At 49.5% G+C, this 25553-nt stretch overlaps 1 protein-coding gene across 1 annotated transcript in view; it reads right to left on the bottom strand.

Moving 5' to 3' along the window:
• Nucleotides 1-25553, bottom strand: part of LOC127466615 (voltage-dependent T-type calcium channel subunit alpha-1H-like) — a 119956-nt gene that overhangs the window by 31086 nt on the left and 63317 nt on the right. Inside the window, exons 11-25 of the mRNA XM_051777599.1 lie at nt 18702-18853; nt 17536-17721; nt 16789-16906; nt 15109-15264; nt 12432-12522; nt 9688-9896; nt 7838-8272; nt 7068-7168; nt 6566-6689; nt 6371-6439; nt 6077-6261; nt 3939-4065; nt 3233-3358; nt 2341-2430; nt 1401-1614 (exon numbers count right to left, since the gene is read on the bottom strand). Coding sequence (XP_051633559.1) covers nt 1401-1614; nt 2341-2430; nt 3233-3358; nt 3939-4065; nt 6077-6261; nt 6371-6439; nt 6566-6689; nt 7068-7168; nt 7838-8272; nt 9688-9896; nt 12432-12522; nt 15109-15264; nt 16789-16906; nt 17536-17721; nt 18702-18853 — 2383 coding nt within the window. The remainder of the gene's footprint in view (nt 1-1400; nt 1615-2340; nt 2431-3232; nt 3359-3938; nt 4066-6076; nt 6262-6370; nt 6440-6565; nt 6690-7067; nt 7169-7837; nt 8273-9687; nt 9897-12431; nt 12523-15108; nt 15265-16788; nt 16907-17535; nt 17722-18701; nt 18854-25553) is intronic.

Genomic DNA, 25553 nt, shown 5'->3' with positions numbered 1-25553 from the left:
CATTTTAACCCCTAGCTACTCAACTCACAAAAACAAAATGGGCTTGGCCTTCACCCTGGTGTCAGGTCAGCCTGTGGAGACCATGGTGCAGACATTTGGTCTCCCATGGCTCTGATAAAGAGCAGGGGATACAGGGATACAGCAGCCTGACTCCAGCCTGGATGGATGGAGGGAATGGGATGGGGTTTCTCCTAGCAAAGCCTGTGCCCACTGTGTCCTTAGAGCTGGGCTAAAGGCTGTTTTCCCAGCTGAAAATGGATACCTATGGCTTGGTGTCTGGGAGACAACTGGCCATTTGTCACAATATTAGGTCCTTCCAGGAGATTACACAGGCAGGCAAAGGCACACAGCACTGCTGTGGCAAGCAGGGCCTGAAGCACTCCAGTCTGATCCCAGCCTAAGCTCATCTCTGATCACAGTGGGCATGTTCCATCACTTACTCCCCAAAAACGCCTGCCAGCATCTAATGTAGGTTATCCCTAAACTTCTGGGAAGTTGGTGTGGCTGTTTTCCTGTCAGTTTTCCTGGAAACACCCACCAGGCAGCTTGTCCCAGGTGGAAGCTGCCAAGGAGCAGTGGAGGTGAGGACTAATCCAGGTTTGAGTCAGGAAAGGAGCACAGGCTCAGGGGTTTTTCTGGTCTGGTTTGATGGTCCCTGATGGATTCATGAGAAGCAGATTTTGGCTCCAGGCCTTTTGTGGCACCCTAATGGCCCCTGCAGGGCAGTGTTTCCATGGAGACTCCTTGCAAGGCCAAGGTGGGTCCCAGTACACTGCTCAGCAGGGAAGGGCCACCCCAGCCTGCAAGGGGACGAGCATCTCTTGTAATGGACATTTTCCAGAGGAGAATTCCCCGGCCAGCCCCATCCTGGGGCTCCTCTCCTCTCCCCGGGTGTGTCCATGCCCCCATGCAGGTCCGTGGCATGCGGGGCCATGCGCCAGGACTCTAAAAAAAAGCATCACAACTATTTTGTCTAAGAAAAGAACTAAGAAATCAAACCACCACCACCACCACCATCCTCGGATGCAAGCGGCACGTTAAGCCATGGGGAGCCCCCGGAGAGGCCTCCAGGCACACGGGGAGCTCACTCCCCACACCCCTTGGACACACCGAGGTGCCTGGGACACCCCAGCCTTGCAGAGAGGGACAGAGGACTCTGCCTGGAGGAGGATTTTCCCCCCAGCCAGGTAAACAGGTAATACTTCCCACCAGGCTCGTCCAGGACGGCTCCAGGGCGTCGGCAACCCGAGGCTTAAGGCACCGCCAAAGAGGCAACGAAGCAAAAAAAACAACCTCTCGAATCCCACGGAAAACAAAACCGAAGGGAAAAACGAAAAAGATCTGGCTTTGGGAGCAGGCAGGGCTCAGAAAGATTTTGGTTTGTAAGGCAGTCTACCGACCAGACAGGTACATCTCCTTACTCCTGCGCTTTTTCTCCAGGCGTCGGAGCCGCTTCTCCTCCCGCCGCCGCGCCTCCTCCGCCTCCTGGTGCTGCCGGCACTTGTGGAAGTTCTCCACCACCACCCCCACAAACATGTTGAGCACGAAGAAGCTGACGATGAGCAGGAAGGAGATGAAGTAGAGAAGCATCCAAGGGTTATGGTTCTGGATGGGCTGGCGGGGAGTTAAAAGACAAAGGGAGAAGTGGCACAGACGAGATGTGTTTAAGGCAGGGCTTTGGGTGCTCTGCAGCAACAAGACAGGACAGTTGTTTACTGTGGACTGGGAGGAGATTTTTCCCAAAACAGTTGCCTCTCCTTCACCTTCTCCCTGACTGAAATGTCAGTTTTGGTGTAAAACCCACCCTAAGTTGGCTTACAGGATTTAATCACTTTGGCATTTATATCATACAGCTAAAGATAAACCTCAGTGGATGTGCATCATCCCACCAGCAGGATCTTTTTAGCTAAAGATAGGCTCCACATTTCTTTTCTTACTTGAGATGTGGGCTCATGTTTCTCAGTTGTTCTGAGATCTTCAGAAGCCGGGGAAAATTAAGTACAAAGTGTTACTGTAGCTACTATGGGGTGCTAATGGGAGACTTGTGACTTCCCTTAGAAAATGCCACATAACACACCAACTGAAGGTCTCCTTCACAACATTCCTGGTTGTTCCCCATCCTCGAGTACCCTCATTCTCATTAAAAGCCCTGTCAGTGCTTGCTTGTACTACACAGGGAGCTGTAAAAGCAACTTGGTGGAGAATGGAAAACTCTGACAGCTCAATGAGCAGTCAGGACCTCAAAGGTCCTGTAACTCTGCTCTGTCCTGGGACTTCAAAAACGCTGGAGTCACCCAAGGCATGAGACTTGTGAGAGCAACCCCCTGCCCTCTGCAGTACCTGTTGGTCGATGCCCACGGCGTCCAACCCGTCGTACATGATGTTCACCCACCCGTCCTTGGAGGAGAGGACAAACAGGGACATGAGGGCCTGCAAGAAGACAGAAGACATCGGTCTTGCCTTTTTAGTCCCCAGAAAAGAACCCAGAACCAGACAATCCTCGTCAAAACCAGCCCACAGCTCATAACACATCACCCGGCCTGGAGCTGATGGACAAGTGCAACAGCTTTTGTTTTACCCTAAACCTGGTTTAAAAGTGAGCAAATGAGGTTGTTACTGGTGCTTTTCCCTCACATATAGGTTGACTTTTGCTCAGACACATCAGGCTTTCTGGTCATCAAAGCATGATTAAAAACCAGGATTTCAGGCTGGCCCAACATCACGCAGTTTCAAAAAGCAATGTTATATCCCAGCTCCTACTATGGGCTGACTTGCTTTTCAGCCAGTAGAAAGTACTTTTTTTCTTCATTTTCGAACTTAACAGCTAGAAATCAAGGGACCAAAAGGGACAATTGAGGTCCATACATGAGAGACTGCATCCCAAAGCAGCAGCTTTTGTTTATAGGAGACAACACTCTCCTACAAACAAGGAATTGTGTAACTCTAGGAAGACTCTCTCCAAGAGATCAAGAGATGACATGATTCATTTTTACCCATAGAATTATTTACCCAGAGAACACACCTAGAAAATTTTTCTCATAGAATCATCTGGGGTGGAAAAGAGCTCTAAAAGTCATCGTGTCCAACCATTAACCCAGCAGTGAGAATGAATACTGGTGTCATTCTTGGAAACTTCCTGTGATGGAAGTTCCAACACCTTCCTCAAGCAGCACATTTTAAGTGTTCATTGATTAAAAGCTGGTACAGAAATCCCTGCAATGAAGGACTTTACCTGCCCCAAGTTGTCGAAGTTGTACTTGCGCCGGACCCATCTGTAGCGAGCGTTGGTGCAGTCGGTCTTCGTGGTGATGTTTTTGACATCAGGACCATCACAGTAGTAGAACTTCCCTTTAAAGAGCTGCATTTGAGAAGCACAAAGAAAAGAAAAGAAAAAAAACCACACCAAAAAAAGCAACTTTGATAAAAGTCTGTTCTCCGATTTGTCTTTCTTTCCCTGAGCAGAGTTGGTTGCCAAGTGGGAATTCCTCTCCTTTCCTTCCAGCTCACACACATGGCAGGAGAACCCCTCTGGTGGAACCTCAGCCCTGGGACGCTACTGTGTGTTGCCTCAGACACAGAAGGAAGGTGATCCTGCAGGCTTGCTGGGAGGATGATATCCTGTACATCCCAGCACACAATGCCAGGAGGGATTTGGGAATTCGTCTGTCCCTTCCCCAACCCTCAGGCAGGCTGAGCTGGTGCTGTGCTGTCCCTCAGGGAAGTCTGTCTGCTCTTCTAATCCTGAGGACCTACCAGGGAGCAGATGTCAACCCCACCCCGGGGCATTTCTCCCAGATCCTGGCTCTTCTTTCCTGACTGAAATCTGTTTTGGGGATATTTAAGCTCATTACTTCCACCTTAACCCCAGCAGGTGAGAAAAGCAGCTTCCCTTTTGCAGCAGTCACTTACAGATGGCCACGGTGAGGGAAATACTCTACCTGGACCCCTAAAATCCCAAAGATAATGAAGAAAGCACAGCAGATGAGAACAATATTCCCAATAGGCCTCAAGGAGGAGATCAAGGTTTCCACCACCAGCTTCAGACCTGGGGCTCTGCTGATGACTCTGGAAAAAAATGACAAGACAAAGAAGCTTTTAATTTTTATGCATGACCTGTTATTATCCAGCTGCTTTTCCTCTTCTCTGGGCTGCAGGGAAGCTGACACAACCCTCCTCTACCTGCAGGCAGCATTCAGAGACAATTAATGACTTATCTGGACAAGCAGAACATCCCCAGTCACATTAGATGGAATTCAAACCATGTCAGACACCCTGTCAGCAGAGCTGGACTGTTGCTGGTCAGAGTGAGGAGGGAAGACTCTCTATGGGCAGAATATCCCAGAGTTCCCATTATGGGGCTGTTTGTACCTCTCTCCAGAGAGGTGACCCCTCAGAGGGCTCTGATCCAAGCAGAGGGGCCCAAACCAGGCAGGAACCTCCTTCCTCACACAACAAGTGTGAACAAATTTACAGTGGTGCTGGAGACTCTTTCTACAGGTGGAAGAGTAGAGGCCTGGGCCCCCTGACAACTTTTCAAACAAAGTAATTCCAATTTGCTTCCTAATTAGTTCCTGAGCTGCCCCTGAGCTGACAGGAACCTGTGAGCAGCAGCTCCACAGCCAAAGGGTCAATCCCATTAGGGAGCAGGTTGATGTGAGTGCCCTGAAGCAGGTTTTGGGTATTTTGGAGAACAAGTGTGTTGCTTTACTGTATGAGTGCCTGGAGAATGGCTCTCCCATGGGTGTCTCAAAAATGTGCTTGCACACCTAAGTATAACAAGCCCAAGCAGGCTGTTGTGGGAAGGAGAAGGTGGGTGTTTTGACTGAAGAACATCCAAGCTGGTTTTAGGAGGGGTCTGTAGAGGGGACAGGGTGAGTTCTTGCAGGGAATGATGCCTTTGTGGCTGCCAAGCCCAGAGAAAAGAGCAGAGCTGTGTCTGCAGGGACAAGGCCTTTCCTGTTTGAGAGAAATCATGTGGAGTCTGAACTGCACCTCCAAAGTGTTAGGAATGGTCCCTGGAGTAATCCTAGGAGAGGCTGTGCTAAGTGAAGCCATAGTGAGAGGTGATGAATTCCTTTCTATTCATAGGATCTGGCCTAGTTATTCTCAAAGACTAATTTTCTCTTTTCCTTTTGCCTTTCTTTAGGAACTGCCTGTGCCCTGAATTCTGTTCCTAGTTATGTGGGTCAGACAAGTGCCCTGAGGTGCTGCCAGGGTGACTTGGCCAGGGTGACTCAGTGGCTCCTGGTGAGCCAGCACTGCCAGGGGACCCTGATGCCACCAGCAGAACAGAGCATGGGAGCAAGAGAGGAGGCAGAAACACTAAATTACTTGTCACTGAGGAAACACAGAGCAGCAGCTGCTCTTCTTGTGGTCTGAGTCTAAAACATTGGCTCTTCCTATCACTCTCACAAGTGTGGCTTTGCACCAGAAAGCCTGCAGGTTTCTGGAGGTGACTATCTCATTTCCCCTGAAATTTCATTTAAAAAAGGCTTGTGTTTCTTGCCGAGCAGGATGGAAATAGAACTGGAGCTGGGAGTGATAGAAATCCCCCCAAGCACCATCACTCTTTGTTACTGCATAATCACAACCTCGATACAAATTCTCTTTACTCCTTTCCTCCAGCACTGAAAGCTCTCCCACCCTGTGCCTGGCTGAGGGAGGGGTTGTTGTGCAGTGCTCTGAGCAGGCACTGGAGCTTATCAAATCCCTGTCAGCACCTGTTCAATGGCAAATTCTCTGCCATCCAATGCCAGCTCTTCGCTGGGGGGCTGTGCAGTTGAAGAAGGAGCCAGACTGACTTGCAAAACCCTGATAAAAATGCAGTGTGGAGGAGGCACTGACTGCACTCGCTGCCTGAGTACGATAACACCTCTCACTCCAAACTCCAGCCGCTGGTTTCCGTGCTGGAGAAGATGAATTAAAACTCATTTCACTGTTTTCAAACAGTTTCACCAGTTTAGTGCTCCCCAAAGACGCTTCTCCTCATATTGCATTTCAGTTTTTCGTGTTATTAAGCCAGACCTTGATGGATCATGTGCAATTTTTTCAATCTCTTCGATGTACCAGCACATACCGGAGAGGTCTCAAGGTCCGCAGAAGCCTCAAAACACGAAGGACACCCAGGATTTTGGCTCCTCCTGCTGATGCCATGGACACAATAATGTCAATGATAGACACAAAGACCAGCACTCCATCCAGAACATTCCAGCTGCTCTGCAGGTAGGTGTTCTCCCCAGAGAAAAAGCCAAGAGCTACCACCTACAGCCAAGAGAAGAGAGACATTTAAATCTTCCCCCAGATCATAACTATGCCACGTTCTGGTCTTTGCCAGGCCTCGCTGTGGGCCGTGGAATGAAGCTGTAATTACCTTAACCATCATTTCAGCCACAAAGATGGCAGTGAAGATGTAATTAGAAACACTGAGGAATATCCTTTCCTGCCAAACACAGAACAAGAAAGAGAGGCAAAGTTAGAAAACAAACATCTTTTCTGTCGCAGGGTCTTGCCCTGAGAAGATGAAGCTCTGGATGGGGGATCAAGGAAGACTGAGCCAGGTACTCACCGTGCTCTGTGGGTCTATGTCTGGTCTCTCCAGTGCAATAGTGATGCAGTTGAGAAATATAAAGACCAGCACCACGTGATCAAACATTTTGTGGGCAATGACCTTCTGGCACATCACCCGGAACCTAAAAAATGGTGGGGAGAAAAAAGGTCCTTCGGGTGTCTGGGGCAGTAACAGACTCCTACCCAAAAGCCTTCCCCAGGTGTGCTACCAGCATCAGCCCACGTGGTGAGCCAGTATTTCCATTCTTCAGCCATGATTATCATTAATTATTAATTACTATTAATGCTGGTTAAATCACTCTTCTTCCTAGATGGGCAGGGAGTGAACCACACAAAACTTCTGCCCACACAGAACAGAAGAAGTTGCTTCAAAATCAGAAACCGGATTTCTAAAACCCTGTTATCAGAGAGGGAGTTTTCTCAAGGGAAGACTCGCTAGGAATGCCCTATTCCACCACCACAAAAACCTGCTGGGCTGGCATTTCACTGGGATTTCTTACCGATTCTGGGGGGAAAACAAGTAGAGGGACCAGTCTTCGTGAGTCTTGCACCACTGGGGTTTGTAGGGCTCCAGGACTTTGCGGATCCGGTAGCAGTAACTCTGGGAAAAAAAAGAAGAAACACCTTTTCTTCCTCTTTTATTTTCCTGCCTCTTCAACTGTCACAGGCTTTTTGTGAAAGGGGGGTGGGAGGGGGCAGTACATGGGATTTCACAGTGCCTGTGGGCTGTCACAGCTTTTGGGACAGAGCTGTGGTGGGCATTGTCACAGTTGTCCAGCAAAACAGGGAGGAAAAGGGGTGGAAGAAGGGGCTGCTGTAGAGTGACATATAAACATGACAAAGCAAGACTTCTAGGCAGGTGTTGTTTTGACACCCAAAGTTGCCTGAAACAACCAAAAAGCTAAGTAGAAAACATTCTTTTCAGGTTTTCAAGATGCCAAACAGCTCTTGTGAGAAAAGACATTCACTAGTTGTTTTGTCCACAGCTCCTTTTTGGAGGCATCCTGGGCCAGTGGGACAATCTTAATCAGACCAAAACGAGGCAAATGGATGCACATCCCCGTGTGGGAGACCACTCTAACAGCCCAACTCAGTGGCTTAAAAAAGAGATCTAGGAAGTGAAGGCCCGTCCCTCGGATCGGGATCGGCGTTCCCTACACCAGCCACGAGGCAGCAACACATTTCCACGATGGATTTTTTAACCAGCCCTCCTGTGTTAAGTGGAAAAGCCACTTAACACAGGAACCCCCCAACCTCCCCCCCAACTCACATCCTCCATGTCGTCCTCGTAGTCCAGGGCATCCTCCTTGTGCCCGTCGACGCGCAGGAAGAGCTCGCTGGGCACGTGCACCATCTTGCCGTTGCAGTCCTGGAACTCGGGGGGCAGCACGGCCACGGGGCTCACCCCGAGCGAGTGGCGCACGGGGGGCAGCTGGAGCAGCTCCGGCAGCTCCAGGGAGCCGCGGTAATCCAGGGATTCCGCCCGGCGGTGCAGCGAGGGCCGGCTGACCGTGCTGGACTTGGCGTCGTCCGAGTCGTCGTCGGTGCTGCCCTTGCCCTCCCCGGAGAGCAGGGACTCCCTCTCTCCCGACTGGTTCTTCTTCTTGAGGCTCGGGGCTCTGCCCAGGCTGTTCCAGCTCGAGCGCCGGCTCCCCCAGTTGCTGCTGGTGCCCCAGTTGGCGCAGGGGGAGCTGCGGAGGCTGGACTGGGAGAGAAGAAAGACAGTTGAGGGTTTGCTTGCAGGAGGAAGCCAAGGGATGGGGCATTTCGCCCAGATTGGAAGATCCTTCTTGTTGCAAGTCTTGCCTTCCCCTCCCAGTTCTCCTCGCCGCTCCCGTTCCATCAGGCCAAAGCCCTGGGATGGGAGCCCAGCACCCGGCCAAGGCCAAGCTGAAGGTGCTCCTGATCCTCACCTGTGGCACAGCTGCCAATCCTCCGTCCTGTGTGACCTCCCACTGCCCTGACAACACCAATTCTCCAGGAAAACCGAACCCAAAGACACTCTTGCTGAAGTGGTGTTTTCTTTTCTCGTGTTCCTCAAGTCCATAACCTCCCTGCCTTCCAAAGGGCCCCTGGCACCCAAGTGTCCATTGGGAATCATGCCCCTGTTTCCAATATTTTCTCTTCAATCGAATGCCTAAGGCAGTGGAATGAATGTTTTTCCTCACACAGATTTCTGGCACAGATCAGGCTGTGCCAGTGCACTTTGGCAGGCTGAGAGAGCTTAAGGTCAGTGCAGAAAAGCCAGAAGGAAACTCCTTTTCTCTCCACGGCTTCCTCCCAGCACAAAGCGAGGCAAACTGCCTCCCTCCTCCTCCTCCTCAGTGCTGCTTCTCTGACTGCTTCATCTGCCTCTGGCTGGTGGCACAGACGTGCTCTCCCAGAAAGGATTCAAAGAATGAACAGCCCTCTCCAGCACCTCACCATCCCATGAAAGCCCAAGGCAAACAACAGTCATCTCTATTTTCTTTTCAAAAGCATTACATTGACTAAGCAGCTTTACCGAGGGGGATAGTGGTTCTGCCTCTGCCTGAAGTGCCTTCACGGTCTGCTGCCCTGATCTGAACATGATACTGCAGTTACAGAGCACAGGAACGGGACAATAAGTGGCAGCAAAAATCCACTTTGTCTGTTGACCTGCTGCCTGTTTACACAGAGCTGCCCTCCCGCTCCCCCTGCTGCAGGCAAGCACAGGCAGCTGCCAAAGCAGAGCTCCAGCCAGACCTCTGCTCCATGAGCTGTGCCTGCTGGTAGTCCATCAGCCCGCTCCTTGTTCCCTCTATCTCCCCTCCAGCGGGGCTGCTGCACTGTAACCAGAGCTCAGCTGGGTTGGGAAGGACAAACAATGCTTCACCCCCCTTGTAAATCCAAGATACAACCCCAAAAAAGATACAACTGAGGGGGGAAACAGGCCTCGTCCTCATGGGATCACCTGGCAGCTCCTCTGAGACACCACAAACGGCCAGTGTGGGTGGGAAAAGATTCCTGCTCCTCCTCTGAGGGCGTTTTGGGGTAACTGTGTGAACTTACGACTCGTCTCAGGCTGTGAATCTCCACTGAGGTGGCTTGGCCTGGACTTCCAAGCAGGAAAACTGAATCCCGGTACGTCCCGGAACCTACCAAGGACTTCTGATCGTAGCTGGCGGGGTCCAGGGAAGCGTTGCTGCCTCTCCTCGAGTCCACAAAGGTGTGCACGGAGTCCATGTGTGGGGAGCACTTTGGGGTGGGCATCGGGGTGGCCGCCGTGCGCAGGATGATGGGAGGGGGCATCGACCCCCTGCCCTCCAGGTGCCCGTTGGGGGTGACAGCCAGGGAGTACATCTTCATCTCTGGGCAGAGGGGAGAGAGGACACGGGGTGAATGCTCGGCTGTGGGAATCACTTTTCCAAATCACAGAATCACAGGACATGCTGAGCTGGAAGGGACCCACAAGGATCATCCAGTCCAACTCCTGGCCCTGCACAGAACCATCCCCAAGAGTCACACCCTGTGCCCCAGAGGATCATCCAAACCCTCCTGGAGCTCTGTCAGCCTTGGGGCTGTGCCCACTGCCCTGGGGAGCCTGGGCAGTGCCCCAGCACCCTCTGGGGGAAGAACCTTTCCCTGAGATCCAACCTGAGCCTGCCCCGACACAGCTCCAGCCATTCCCTGGGTGCTGTCCCTGGTCCCCCCAGAGCAGAGCTCAGTCCCTGCCCCTCCTCTACCTGCCCAGGAAGGTGGAACTGCAGTGAGGTCTCCCCTCAGTCTCCTCTTCCAGAGAAGATAAGTTCCCCCCCCACACTGTGTTAAAAGGCATCAGGCAAACACCACAACCTCCTAAGAGGCTTTCAGCCCCACCTGGACTTGGAACTCACTGCTCTCCAAAGGAATCATGGAATTATAGAATGGTTTGGGTTGGAAGGGACCTTAAAGGTCACCTTGTTCCAACCTCCATGCCATAGGCAGGGATGCCACCCACTGGATCATGTTGCTCAAAGCCCTGTCCAACCTGGCCTTGCACACCTCCAGGAGGCTTTTTTTAGTCACTGTTTCTTGGGATTTAGAGAGGAATTACAGTTATGAGGACTAGGAGAAAGCCTCTGAGGAAAGGACACTGAGGACTGGTTAAATTCACCCTTTTAAGTTCACCTCCTGTCTGTGTCCTACAGTGCAGCACAAAGATTTTTGTCCAGTTGTGATGTGCTCCAAGTCCCTTCACGGGGAAGGCACTCAGCAAACAACAGGGGACAGGAAATGGAAGCTGCTTTTACACTCCCACCCATAACAGAGAACTCTAATGGCACTGTGGTCATCACAAAAAGCATCTCTTTTAGCTGCTAGGGCAAGGACAGGCTGTAAAACCCATGTTCACACTGAAGCCAAACCAGACCTAACACCTCCAGCCCCCCTACAGAGTGCCAGGATGCTCCAAACCAAAGGCTGCTTTCAAACCCAAAACTAGAGTTGAACTAGTTCCTGCTTTACTGGGCTTGGTGGGTCCTGGTTTCACATCAGAAATCAGTTCATTTTTCAGAACCAATCTCGAGGAGGGGGAAGGATCAGCAGGAAAGCAGGGCAGGGCTGCAGTGAGGAATCCAAGTGAGTGCATTCCCTGCTCTGGCTGCTCTTGCAGTGCACTTTGCTTCTGTTGGATCATCTGTTCAGCTGCTGGTTTGTGCACAAATACCTGACCTGCACCACAGAAGGCCAGGGGAACACTGCCATTTCACCCTGGGGGTGGAAGTTTCAGCTCCAAATTTGCTAATCTGCCAAACACATTCCTCTTGGCCCTGTATGTGTTACAGACCAATGGCTTTGCAATAGAATTGTTAAAGCCTTTTGGCTGTTTAGTTACCAGTTGGCACCTCTGAGACTTATGGAGGCACACAAGCACTCCTGGACTTCAGTGGCAAGTCCAGCCCTGTTTTCTATTCCTGCATTACCTGAGAAGAGGTGACAGTGTTTTTTTCCCCCTAGAAATCTCTTGTTATTTGAAGCTGTTCAACAAATAGTTGGTGCAAATCTGGTGTAGAGTTGTGCTGTGGGTTCCCTGCCAACCATTTGCAATGGATATTTGATCACTTGGTGTTTGGGATTTGTTGCTTCATCTGCAGACTGAGCAGCTCCATCACTTCATTGTGATCCAGCTCTATCTCAGCTCCCCCAACAAATTATTCTGCCCCTTCCTCAGCTGAATTCCATCTGCTCACCACAATCAATATCATCTCCTTAGTTGAAACAAAACCCAGTTTAGAAACATTTAAAGTAATCCTAGCAGAGCCCAAGCTGGGAATCAAAGTACAGAGGAACTAAAGTGGCTCCTGTTTGCCATCATGCCATTCACTCTGTTAAAATATGGGATCCCTCCTTGTCACCTCTCTGGCTGCAAACTCTGCAGAGTGAAGGCTGTCACCTACTATTCCATGTTTTTATCACTCTGGTACCGTGTGGCCTTACCTCAAATCGATTGCCAGACCCTCCTGTAACACAAATGAGCAGCAACATTTCCATCAATCAAACCTCACCCAAATGCATTTGTGTGGGAAACCAAAAAGAACAGATGAGAACATGATTGATTTGAAAAGCTGCTGAGAAGTAGGGTGAGAACATTGCTGTCAGCAAACCATTCTGCGGGAACGGGACAGGAGAAATGATGAGACACAGCAAAATATTCTCGTGGAGTTTAAATTAGAAAAACATCTGTTTGAAGGAAATATCAATGCTCATTTAGCTTTCACTTTGCAGAGCTGCTCTGTGGGCTCAGCTATCAGATTAGTTGCCAAATAAAAGGGATTCTTCCAGTTTTTCCCCCCATAAGTTCCTGTGAGAAGATATGGAAGCAGAGTCACAGCTGATCTCAGGAAAATGTGGACACAAACCCCCACCTGTTGCTCGGAGGTCTTTCAGCTTCTCAAAATCATCATCAAAGTTGGCAGATGTCTTGTCCTCATCCGTGTCTGACCTAGTGGCATCACCCTGCAGAGAGAAGGGGGATAATTAACAGACATGATAATTTGGATTACTCAGCACCTTACTTCACACTTGGAGAGGAAGGAGGATGATGTGGCTGTTCCTGCCATGTCGTGTTTCCTACTTGCACCAGCCTCCTGGAACAGTGATTCCCAGAGGACACCAAAATGCAGCTGCAAACACAGGAGTGACCACGTGGCATGGTGGGGTTCCATGTTTGCACTCCCCATGATCCCAGCTGAAAGCACTTAGAGTTTGATGTCAAAGGATGCTGAAGGGTTTTTCTTCTTGATTTGACAGGCCTGTAAATTTGACTTAGATGTGAAAACCCAGCCCTGGCTTGCTTCCTTCAGGCCGGCTGGTAACTGAGATTGTACTGGGAAATCTCTTGGCAATGCTGAGGCAGAGGGAATGAGGCAGCACAGAGAACAGCCAACCACCCTCACCCTGGCTTTCCTCCTGAAAGTCCAGTTAATTTTCCCTTTCAAACATATCTACTACCAAAAATGATCAGCCTGGGACAGAAGAACTTCTCCTCCTTGCTGCGGGAGAGATTCCAGCAGACTGTTGGCTTCACTCTGGCTGGATTCATCAAGAGTGCAGAAAATGTGTGCAAATTGATAGCAAATGGTTGGATTAAAGCAGCTGATCCCAGAAGAAGGAGCACAGTTCCCTCACTGATGCCTGAACAAATCACCACGGTTTCTGGAGACACGGCGCTGAAGTGGCAGCGAACTTAATTTCGTCTGTGATGGATTGCAAACTGGTGCAGCCAAGCAGCCAGGATGACTGAAAGGCTTGAGCTCCCTTATTCATCTTCTCTGTTTTAGAGCAGAAACACCAGCAGATGAAAGATTTGCATGATTTCAGAAGGTTTGTCTGCTTTCCCAGAGCAGCTCTGGGGTAGATTTCAAACTGACACGGGAACAATGTAAGCACAAATATGCAATTATGGTCCTGTTTGAAGTCTGGTTGCTTGTTGGACTGAGCACAAATGTACTAAAAATGGGTTTCTGGCCATTTAAGCCCTGTTCTCTTCTAGGCATACTCCTGGCACACTTGCTCCATAGGCAGAGCAGAACCTGGGATCAAGCTGAGACCGTGTCCTGAGATTCACAGGGCAGTTTTTCTGTCCTTGCTGAACCACTGCTGATGGTTCTGAGTTCAGAGCAGCTCTAACGTGCACACTCTCAGCTGCACAAGTCTCCCAGGAGTCACTCTCCAGTTAAGTAAGAGAAAAAGGGAGGAGAAGTGCCCTCAGTGTCTTTAGTGACTGCTAAGAACAACCCCCTGTCAGAGGGCAAAATCAAAGGGGACAAAACAAGAATTCTGCCATAATCCCAACCAACCAACCAACCGAACCAGGGATGACAAAAGAAAACCCAGCTCCACTGATACTTCTTCCAATGAGGCTGCAAACATCTTTGGTTCACAACCACAGCTAGGACTCTGAGCAACCTGGTCTAGTGAAGGGGGTTGGAACCAGATGAACTTTAAGGTCCCTTCCAACCCAAACCACTCCAGCATTCCATGATTTACAAGTGCAAGGCTTGGTAGCTGAAATCCAGCCCTGAGAAGGGTTTTCTGCAGCACAGCTGATTCCTCTCCCCGAGACAACTGACAAGCCCACAGGCTCCATGTCAGGGTTTACAAGAACTGGGAGTGGAGGGCAAAATGTGCCTGCAAATGTCATGCCCGTGGTTGGTGGCCTTTTCAGAGGCAGTGCTGAGTGAGTAATACAAGCTTTGCAATCCAGTGCTTACACACATTTAAATCATGGTCCATAGCAGCTCTGAAAGGAGCCATTAAGCCTGAGCTTAAAGCCCAGCCATTTGTCTGGCTCAGTGATCAGGCACTCAGAGGGTTCTGCACTCAGAGGCTGCCCCTTCCTGGCTTCACATGAGCATGTCATGAACCTCCAAGAGGGCAGGTAAGGAATGGGATCTGCTCTGTACAGAGATACCTGCAGGCTGCCAGGTTGCTCAACAGAGAAAACTTTCTTCTGCCTTAAAGCATCATCTTAAATATCTCAAAATTTAAAGTTTGAAGCCTTGAAATGCAGCTTTTGAACAGCTGGGCTACTTGAGCTGCTGTGCAAATAACACAGGAGGGACAGAGTCCCAAGGGAAGGCTTGGACTGAGACCCAGGTCACATCCTGCCTGGTCCACATGACTGGAACTGGTTAGAATATAAGGTCTTCCATAGAGTAGAATATATATATATATATATAAAATATATATATATAATAGATTATAGAATATGGAATATAGAATAGAAGGCCTGAGGTTTGCCATAAAGAAATGCAAAACACAGGATTTATGGGAGACTTGCTGAGTGAAATTACTCCTAAATGATTTCTTCTGTGTCACACAACAGACCCTGGAGCAGATCAACCAAAATCCTGGTCTCCCCAGTCTCAGTGGGCCTTAATTACGAAGATTGATTTGCAAGAGCTTCATATGCCCAGCCCAGCTCATCTACACCCCTCAACTTTACATTTTGGGCTGTTTGCATGGCAGGATGTTGCACTGACACAGACCCATCCCTGCAGGTGTGTCAGTGCTCTCCCTCTCTCTGCTCCCACCTCTTACCTCTGCCTGGAATCCCTCCACCAGGATGGCAACGAGGAGGTTGAAGAGGACGTAATTCCCGAAGGTCATCAGGGCCACGAAGTACAGAGCTGCCCACGAGGAGGTCGAGGCCATCCCGTTGTACAGGACCACGTTCCAGTCCTCCTGAGTGAGGATCTGCAGGGAAGGGAGAGGGAAGGCTCCAATTACTCCTCCCATGCACAGCAACCACGTTCAAACACCGTCTCAGCCATTCCTTCCCCTGCTTTTGACCTTTTCTGAGCGTAATCACTCACAGGTCTCACAAGGTAAGGCAGCAAAAATGTCCTTTATTTAGATCTTCACATGAGAGCTCTCTCCTGGCCAAACCTCCCCTCTGGCACTCAGAGGACTAGTTCAGATCCCAGATATCATGAAGGATGCACTCATCCTAATCCCATTATTTCGTGGAGGTATTGCCTCCTTTGATAACCATCAGCAGATAACAGACCTGAGGCCACAGATCTTGTCTCCTTTCAGGCTGCTCTTTATAAGGCAACTGGAGCTGAAGGAAAGGGTAAGGGACAGGATATTTGATGGGATAAATGACATTGGGTGGCTCAAGAAATTCAGGGAAGCAAAGTGGTTTCCTTTAGGTAAAAGCACTGACAAGCTGGGCAAAAAAAAAAAGAAAGCACACATCCTTGCAAAAAGCCTTGCTCCAAGGGATTTCCTCAGAGTTTTCCTGGAGCTCAAAAATCCCAGGGCCTAAGCAAAATGGATGACAGATTCATGTTCCACATTAACTTGTGCTTGCAGTGAAAATGGCCTCAAACTCTCCTGCAAACAAGGCAGCTTTGGGGAGACAGGACTGAATTCAGCTGCACTGAGTCATGTCACTAAACACCCTTCATGGGACACAGGACTGAGCCCTTGTGCTCTGTGCCAACTGCAGCTCCCAAGGGAGTGCCAGGATAAATCCAGAAATCCGTGTGTTGGTGAGATAAAAACGTGAACTTCTGAGGCTGCTGCTGATTTGCCTTTGCTCCTTTGCAAGAAGTCCTGTTTTTCACAGTTCTGTTTTTCTCCAGGCTGGTTTCCACCCTGAATGATGCTGTGGTGAACACCTACCCTGTGCTGAGAAACTTGGCTTAATGTTATTTACACCGTGCTCCACTCGTAGCACTGGGGCTCTAAAATCTGAGCCTTGAAACAGAAAAGACCAATCTTTGTATTAAAATTGTCCTTGAGATAGCAGCTTATTGTGGAATATGTCAGTAATTTCAGGCACAAACCAGATCTTGGCTGCAGAGGAAACACAGTTTTTTACATAAAGACTTTCCCAGCACCTCCAGCTCTGATTTGTGACAGTATTTGGCACTCCCAGTTACATGGAATTGTTTGCAAAGTGCACTTTTGGGGCAGTGCAGGTGAGTAAGGAGACAGAAGTCTGCAGAACAGGGGCAGAATGGGCAGCAGACTGTGGGTCTTGATCTTATTGATTACATAAAAGGAAAATAAGGGTGGATTTCCTTCTTCTTTTGCTCACAAGAGACATGCACGGTGCTGATTTTAGCAGATTGCTTCTTTATCAGGGCTTACAGACACAGAAACACAATCTCTCTTCCCTAATAACTGAACTTGACACTTATTGGAATAGTTCTGTGAAATAAAAAGTCCACATGTTCCACATTAAAACTCCCCCAAGGACCCAGAGCTTACCTGAAATACAGTGACAATGGCCCAAAGCAAGGAATCAAAATTCTTCCTGTCTGGAACTGTGTCTCCTGTATCAGTTTTCAGGCTGAACTTGCATCCAAAAAGATGCATGCCAAGGATGCTGGAGTGGGGAGAGGGGGAGAGGAGGGAAATATTATTGTGGGAAATATGGTTGCAGGGAGAATTGCAGTGATTTTTTGCACACTTTTCCCCTCCCAGTGTTTTGGGTGCTGGTGGAATCTCCTGGGAAGACAGGATCAGCTCCAGCACTGCCATGATCACTGCTCAGACCCTGCAATTTGGCTCTTCTGTGCCACATTTCATTACAATTTTTGACACTAAAGGGACCTCCTTCACCTAGAAAATGACAAACCATGTTGCCAGCTCCCTAATCCAACTGGTTTCCAACAAAAGGGTTTTAAGGAGCATTATAGGGTCAAACGGACCAATGTCTTGGGGTCTGCACAACCTCCATCCCAAATATAACACTGGTACAGTCCAGTAGTGACAGTGTCCTCTGGCACAGCTAAAGGAGCCTCTCAGGGACCTGAGGAGCAATTGTTGCCTGTTTGTGATCCTCATCCACCCACAGAATTAGAGAACTGCAGGAAAAACAGACTGAAAAGGGGTAAACAGTCTGCTGTGAGCAGTTCTACCCCCCAGGAGCCTGCAGTGTCCCACTATTCCAACCTCCACATCCCTTAACCAAGCTGGGCAATCAATCAGAGAAGAGCTGCAAGCCTCTGGTACCTGAAGATGAAGATGAAGAGCATGAGCAGCATGCAGAAGGTGGCCACGTTGTCCATGGTCTTCATGAGCACGACGAGCTGGCGGCGCAGGGCGGGCATGAACCGCACCAGCTTCAGCACCCGGAGCAGCCGGAACGTCCGGAGCACGGACAGGCCCCCGTCCGACTGCCCAATGATCTCCCAGACACTGCAGGAACACGGGACAGCAGCTGGAACCAGCAGCACCATCCGGGGGAAGCCCTGAGGGTGGTTTTCCTACAGCTTTTCCTACAGGGATTGTGCCCTTCAAGCCCCACGGGAGTGTTTATTTGCCTGCTCCTTTGTTGCTTCTGGAAAACACCTTCACTCCCAGTTCACCTTCACATGCACAGCTTATCTCCATCACAGCTGGATTTTGATTCTTTAACTCCCTGGTTTTCTGTGGTTCTTCACAGCACATCCCCTGCCAGGCTGCACCACTCCAGCCTGTCCCAAGCCCACCCACAGAACATGGATCATGGCTTTGTACCATGAACATCCACAGGGATTTACATCTGCTGGGGGGGTTGGTTTCATCAGGCCACAGAATGACCTGTGTTTCAGGTCTTTGTTGCTCCTCCCTTCTCTGAATCAAAGGGATGGGCCAAGGGAAGCCAAGAGCACTATCCTGGGTTGCATCTGTGTCTCCCTTGAATTCTCTGCCCCAAATTACTGACCAGCACTGCTGGAAAGAATCCCAGCTCTGAGGGGCGCACAAGTTCTCGCTCATGTGCTGTGGCACCTCCAGTTTAGGCTGGGACAGTGTTCCCTGGGAGAGGACAGCAGAGCAGTGCCCTCTTTCCCTCCTGCTTCCCCCATTCCAGCCCGAGTTGTGTTCATTTGGGACAGGGAGGGGGCACTCTGCTGGGATATGGACACTCACTGCTCTCCTTTCCCAGGACCAGCCACTCTGCACTTCGGTGGAAAATCACCCCCAGTGCCAGATGTGTGGCATAAATAGACTTTGCTCTCCATCTGCCAGGTCCATTTACTTTGGACAGCCCTTCTAAACGACAGGGATCTAAAATGCCAGCACAATTATAGCACATCCCAGCCCTGGATTAACACATGCCACGTCATTCCTGCTCCCCATCCCACTCCCCAGCCAGGCTGAGCCCTCGGAAAAGCAGAGAAAGAACCAGCAGTGACCTGATGACAACGATGATCCCGTCGAAGATGTTGTAGGGGTTCTTGATGTAGCCAAAGATGCCGAAGGCAAGGAGTTTCAGGAGCATCTCCAGGGCAAACATGCTGGTGAAGACGATGTTGCTGATCTCCAAGGCGTTGGTCAACTCATCCGGCTACGAGGCAGAGAAGCAACGGGGTCAAAGAGATGCACAGAGGAAACGGGAAAGCCTGGAATGTTCCTCCCACTGGGATTTGTGATAATGGTGCACAAATGCTACACCTTCCCATATTCCTCCTGGAAAGCCCTGGAGGCAGATGAATGTCTGAGGGGGACAGCAGACAAACCTCATGGATGGTCCCCGTGAGTCTTAGTGGAAAGACAGAATCCTAGCCCGGTTCTGGAGCAGCTGCAGAACAACTGTGCCCACTGCATGGGCCCAAAAAATTAAAGCTTTCCAAAGGAGAGGGGTTATTTACTGTTCCAAAATACAACTATCCATTTGAATGGCTGGTGTGGCTTCTAAGCTTCTGTCTGGACTCACATGGGTCAGGCTGCTTTTACTGCACTAACCCCAGCAGAACTTTATAGATACTGCAATATCCAAACCAGGACCACTGGTTTGGATAGATGAATATTCACATTAAACTGACATTAAAACAAAGTATTTCTCTTCCAGATATCTCTTAAGAGAATTAGGCAAACAAGTGTCAGTGAAAGTCAGTAGGATCAATAGTTTTACATCCCTTGAGATATTTGTCTCCCTTTGGAAATTGTCCCCAGAAGATCCAAAATGATCTTTCCTTCTGAAGCCCTGGTTAGTAACACAGAGCAGATTTTGTTCAAGTGACAGCAGCGTGGACCTGAGACTCAGGATTCCCTCCAGGACCAGTGTGGGTTTCTCTGAGTTTACAAGGCTTCATGCAGCTCAAATCCAAGATTTTTCCATTCCCCTCCTCTGTCACCAGCACCGAATTACCTTGGGCTACAATCTTGTTTTCAGACAGAGCCTGAGATCCTCTTTTCCTGGCAAGTGCAGCAGTGACTGTCCAGCCCTCAGGCTCTGGCACAGCAGGGACAGACACAAAAGGAGGGATGGGGTTGGCCCAGTCCCTGGAGCTGCTCCCTCAAACAGCACCAGGCTCTGCAACGTGCATTTCTACATTTCTAGTTCAAGGCTTGTTCCTCTGCAAGAGAAAATGAGTCTTTTTCATTTCCTTTTCCTCAGTGTAATAACATTGTCTAGGAAAAGGTGTGATTTTCATATCTGACTCATCTCCTGGACTGACAATGGTTTCCTTTATTCCCTGTCCCTCATTAGACACCACGGTAAGAACTGGCTGTTTCTTGGGGACGTTGTTGCACTGAGGGTCCGAAGGGAGAGACCATTGTAATACTGTGGCACCACCACATTTAACTCCACACTCTGCAAACCAAACCCTTGGCAATGGAAGGAGAGAGTGAAAGAGTTAACTTGACTGCAGGAAGAGCCCAGACATCCACTCCTACAGGCAGTGCCAACCTGTGGGCTGCTAATGAACCATCACTCACTGCTAAATCACTTTATGCAACAGTCTGTCTGTTGCTCAACCATTTATCCAGGAGAAAGCACTGAGAGCTCAGTCCTCATGGTTACAGTCCATACACACCAATTCCCAAGGGACACCAGAGGAAGGACTGTGCAATTTTCAGTTCTTCAGTCTCCAGGAAGCACGTGAGCAGCAGGATCACCTGCCTGCCCTCCTCACACCCTCCTCCTGCAGGGAGGGGATTCCCACCCTTACATCCACCCCATTCCCTTCCCTGATGGTGCCAAAACATCCTGGGCAGCAATGAAACATCCCTCAGCAATGAAAACACAGCTGAAGAAAAGGGGTGCTCAGGGGTGGCACCGAACCAGAGCCCCGACAGAGACTGAGCTGAAACAGCCCTGTGGGCTCCCAGGAGCCTGAAAGTCACAGTGGGGACAGGGGACACAGTCACTGTAAGTCACAGTGGGGACAGGGGACACAGTCACTGTAAGTCACAGCAGGGACAGGGGACACAGTCACTGTAAGTCACACTGGGGACAGGACACCACACTCACAGTGTCCTCAAGCTGTTGGTCAGGACCTGGCATGTTTGGTGGGGTCAGACAAGGGCACTTCTGACCAGCAGCAAAATAACTTGATAATTCTTGTGTCCCTCTGGCAGAGATTGAGAGCTCTGGGACAGGCTGTGACTGAGAGTGTGATTGCCAGTGGGACAGGGTGTTCAGGGCAGGCTGGGGATGGCTCGTTAGAATGCTGAGGCTGGGAAATTAATGACAATCATCAGCAAGGAATCACACAGAATTATCTGAGGTTGGAAAAGACCTCCAGGATCATCAAGTCCAACCTCTGATCCATCCCCACCTTGTCACCCAGCCCAGAGCACTGAGTGCCACATCCAGTCATTCCTTGGACACCTCCAGGGGTGGGGACTCCACCACCTCTCCAGACAGCCCATTCCAAGGCCTGACCACCCTTTCCATGAAGAAATTCCTCCTGATGTCCAACCTGAACCTCCCCTGGTGCAGTCTGTGGCTATGTCTTGTCCTGTTACTACTTCCCTGGGAGAAGAGGCCATCATCATTCCTGACAGGAACTGCAGCTTGGTGGGGTTGTTCTGTAGCACTTTCTGCTGGGACACATGGAAAACCTGCCCACTGCTACCTCCAGACCCTTGTACTCTGCCACACAGCAGCCACCTCATCCTCTGAAGTCAAGCTTAGTGTGGTGCTCTCCAAGCTCACCTTGCTGCTGCTGCCAGATGTGCTACCAAGAGTCACAATTTCACCATCAAAACTTGGAGAGCTGATGATCACTTAAACCCCCCTAATCCTGGAGTTATGCAAATACAGAATCATTAAGGCTGGAAAAAAAACCTCTCAGATCATGGAGTCCAACCATTAACCCAACACTGATGGGAAGTCATTCTCAGAGCTATTACCAAAAAAAGCATGTCCTCCTTGAACAGACTGAGCTGAACAAACCTAAAAACACCCTGAGGCAAATAAAAAGAATTTGTAGGTTGTTACTCTCTAAAATCCCAATTTTTCTAAGCCAAGGTCGATATTTGTCTGTGGCCTGTGGAGCACATGGCATCTGCCAATGTCATTGCCTGAACCCATTTACCAATTTCCTCTGACAATTTGTGCCCTTATTGCTTTGTCTCCAGCACCGTGACTTTTGTTTTGTACACAAGTTCAGGGAGTGCAGGAGAAAAGCTGCAGTGATCTGTCAGGGGAGGGGAGAGAGGGGAAGCAGAGGACAAGGAGGTGGCCCAGCTGAGGTCACCGGGAGCCGTGACGAGGAGCTGACCCAGCAGATCAGAGCCCGGGGCGAGGCTGATGGACAGCAGGCACTGCAGAGCCAACCTCGGAGCAGGGATCTTCATTATCCTTCAGGGATCATGTGTGGTGTGAGGCAGAGCTAACAGGGTGACAAGGACTGCTGTCAGGAGGGATGTTGGAGCAGGGGCACGGAGGCAGGACAAGGATGGATGGCCCTGAGCGCCGGCCAAGCCGCTGCCGGGAGCTCTCGGATTATTGGAGTGGAAGCTGAACAGCAGATGAGCCAAACACCCAGTGCTGCAGCCTTCAAGTGTAATGACCTTCTCTTGACACCAACCGGAGCCCGGAAAACACTCCATGGATATTTTTATGCCTCATGAAATGGTTTATTGCTCACAGCAAACATTTCCCGCTCCTCTGGCTCCCCGATGAGCAAAGATCCAGGAGGAGGGTCAAGGAAGAGCCACTCAAAAGCCAAGATGGATGTGGCCATCCCCCTGGAGTCAGCCACTAGGAGACACTGTTGTTTTGTTCAAATTGAAGCCAACCCCAAAGCAGGAATTTTTTCCAGGAGTCTTTTTCTACGGGTAAAACAAAATGTTGGATTTGCTGAAAACAAAACTTCTCATGATGAGGATTAGTTTTGTCCAACTTCCTGGCTGGAAGATAATGAAGTTGCAACAAAACTTAAAAATTAGTGCAATGTCCATTTCGACCTTCTCAGAAAAGGAAATTTCAGACTTTTGGCTTGAGAGGTGGTTGTGTCATGAAATGCAACTTCCTTTCTAGCAAGGAATGGTTAACAAAGCTTGGCAGCAAAACGATGCACTTCTGGGAGAGCAGTTCTAAAGTGGGTTTTTTTGTCATTTTTTTTGTAAATCTTAACAACTCTGACAGGGAAACTATTTGCCCACCATTGGGCTCCAAACTGCATCAGGGAAAAATTCCCTTTTCAAACTCAGTGCGAGAGAGCATGACCCCTCATCAAATGTGGGCATCTCCACATCTTTTGCTGCTGCAAATATTGATCTTCACATCAGTCCAGGTTTTCAGAGCCAGGCCAAAAGGCAACCAGGTGGAATTGCAGGAGGATACAAAATGCTCAGGAATCCCCATGGTGGATGCAATATGGGCAATGCTGTCCCACTGGTACAAGGGTCCACGGTGCCAGATGTGGGGGCTGGAACGGGAATTGCTGGAGACAACCAGCAAAAACAAGCACAGAGAGTGGTTTAACCCACAAGTCCCACTGGCAGGTCCCAGCAAACATTCAATAAAGGTTCAGGTTTGAGTGTAAACTTTATAGATTTCAGATTCAAATTCCCATCCCTTGGCTGCAGGAGTTAAGTTTCCCACTATTCAAGGGAAGGGGGATCAATCTGTGAGATTTCAGCATCCTTAAATCTGAGTTTAAAGGAAGAGCAAGCCTCGACTGCAGGCAAAACATGTCCCACCTCCGCTCACTCTGAAGGCCATATTTATGCTGCAGAATATTCCAGAGATTCAAAACTATGCTTTTATTAGGGACAAACCTCAAATGTTTCAGCAGTTCATTCTGAGTTCAGATAAACAGACAAAAAAAAAAAATCCTTTCCTAAATAGTTTAGGCCTGAAAACCTCACAAGGCCAGTCTCTTTCTGAGAATCTGATACTCTCAGTTTTAGCAAAGGCGCAGCACAACCCCCCAGAGCCTTCCTGGAATCAAGAAATTCAATAAAAGAGAAACCCATAATGGTCAAATTATTGATGGCTCCTACAGGCAGAGAATGAAGAACGGGAGTGGGACTTTGCAGCCTTAGATTCTCTTTGTGCAACTGAATTACTGCAGTTTCTTCAAGGAAGATCATCTCTTTGTGCCTCTCTTCCCTCTTTCCAATCTTCCCCCTCATCTCTTTTGATTGCTGCATCCACAACCACCTATTTTACATAATTTAGGCTAAATCCCCAGCAGGGCACTGTGGCTGGGGCACCTTTTTGCTCCGAGACTGAGGAGAAATAATCACACCTGGATAAAACTGGAGAAAAGGGCTGTTGGGCACCTCGTCCTTCCTGCTGAATGAACAGGGAAGGAAGTTTCCAGAGTGAAAGATGTGCTTTGCTCCAGAAATCCCCCCCCAGAAGCCAAGGCAGCTCCTGAGCTGGGAGAGCCGAGGCTGGCAGAGCCACGAGGAGCAGTAAACAAACCCTGGACATTCAGTCTCATAAACATCCTTTGCACTTGGGCTGTTTTTTTTTAACTCTAGTCCTGAGCCTAAAGCTGTCAATGGGATTTTGAGCACTTGTTTATGTTGGCTTTTCTGCCTTACATTTTTAAGCTGAGCCTGCAGAGACTCTGACCAGGCAGAGTAAGGAACTGTCAATCTGCTCTTTGCTTCTGGACACTCCGTGTTGTCGCTCCTCACCTCACTTTTGAGCAATCACAATTTTCCAGTTACCAGGTATTCCACTGCAACAGATTTCACCTGTCTGCAGTCCCTGGGATCATCCCTATTTCACAGAATTAAAACCCAAAGGGAAGGCAGGAGAGGCAGGGAGCAGGGGACAAGGCATCCAGGGACCTTACACACCCAGTCCCAGCCCTGCCATGGCAGGGACACCTCCCACTATCCAGGTTGCTCCAAGCCCCTTCCAACCTGGCCTTGGACACTTCCAGGGATCCAAGGGCAGCAACAGCTTCTCTGGGCAACCTGTGCCAGGGCCTGCCCACCCTCCCAGGGAACAATTTGAACATTCCCTGGATGAGAAGGGAAGGAGAGAAGCAACATCTCCCAAGCAAGGACTCGATACAGCCACAGTTCCAAGCAGAAGGGACGAGGTTGCCCTACACTCTGCAAGCTGCTTGTTTTCATTTACAGCTCCTTCATTCCAATGCCCCAGGAGCAGTCTGGGAATAGGTCCTCTTGGAGGGAGTTTCAGGAGCCAGGGGGTCACGGTGGAAGCACAGCTGTCAGGGAATGGAAGTGACACCCCAGCAAATGTGAAGGCTACATTCTGACCTTTATTTTTCTCCCCTTCTCTTGCTTGTCAAAGTCTAACCCAAACAATTCTGATATTTCTAAGGTAAGTGAACAACCAACCAAACAGAAAACCCCCAAGCAACTGCAGACCTGGCTTCTTCCTTCTCTGCATTCCCTGCCCTTAAAAAATAGGAATGATGCAAGTGGGCCTTTCAACTTCTGCATTTGAAAACATTTCCTGTGTAAACCATTTTGATGTAGTTTATTTACTACAAGACTGGACTCTTACTGTCTTAACATCAACTTCAAATCAGTTTAGTCAATCTAGACTGAGGTTCTAACCACAGAAATTGCCTTCCTTTCATGTGATATAACTTCTCTTACTAGGAAAAAGGGTCTGGATGGTGTCCTCCCATGCACATGAGAGCAGTTCCAAGTTATTTATGCTCTTTGGCCTTGGAAAGGGATCAGGGATTTGAAGCAGGATGCCCCAGCTCCAAGAAGACTGCCCTGGTCATAAAGACTTTTGCTATTCTGAGGTGCCACTGCCCCAAATTTAACAGCCAGCCACCACAACCTCCCAAACCACAAGCCCTGCTCAGGAA

The sequence above is a fragment of the Manacus candei genome, unplaced genomic scaffold, assembly GCF_025592945.1.
Source record: "Manacus candei isolate 608988 ecotype Guabito, Panama unplaced genomic scaffold, ASM2559294v1 h1tg000002l, whole genome shotgun sequence".
NCBI classification, from domain to species: Eukaryota; Metazoa; Chordata; class Aves; order Passeriformes; family Pipridae; genus Manacus; species Manacus candei.
The sequence above is the reverse complement of the archived record's forward strand: the minus strand, read 5'-3'. Positions and strand labels throughout refer to the sequence as shown.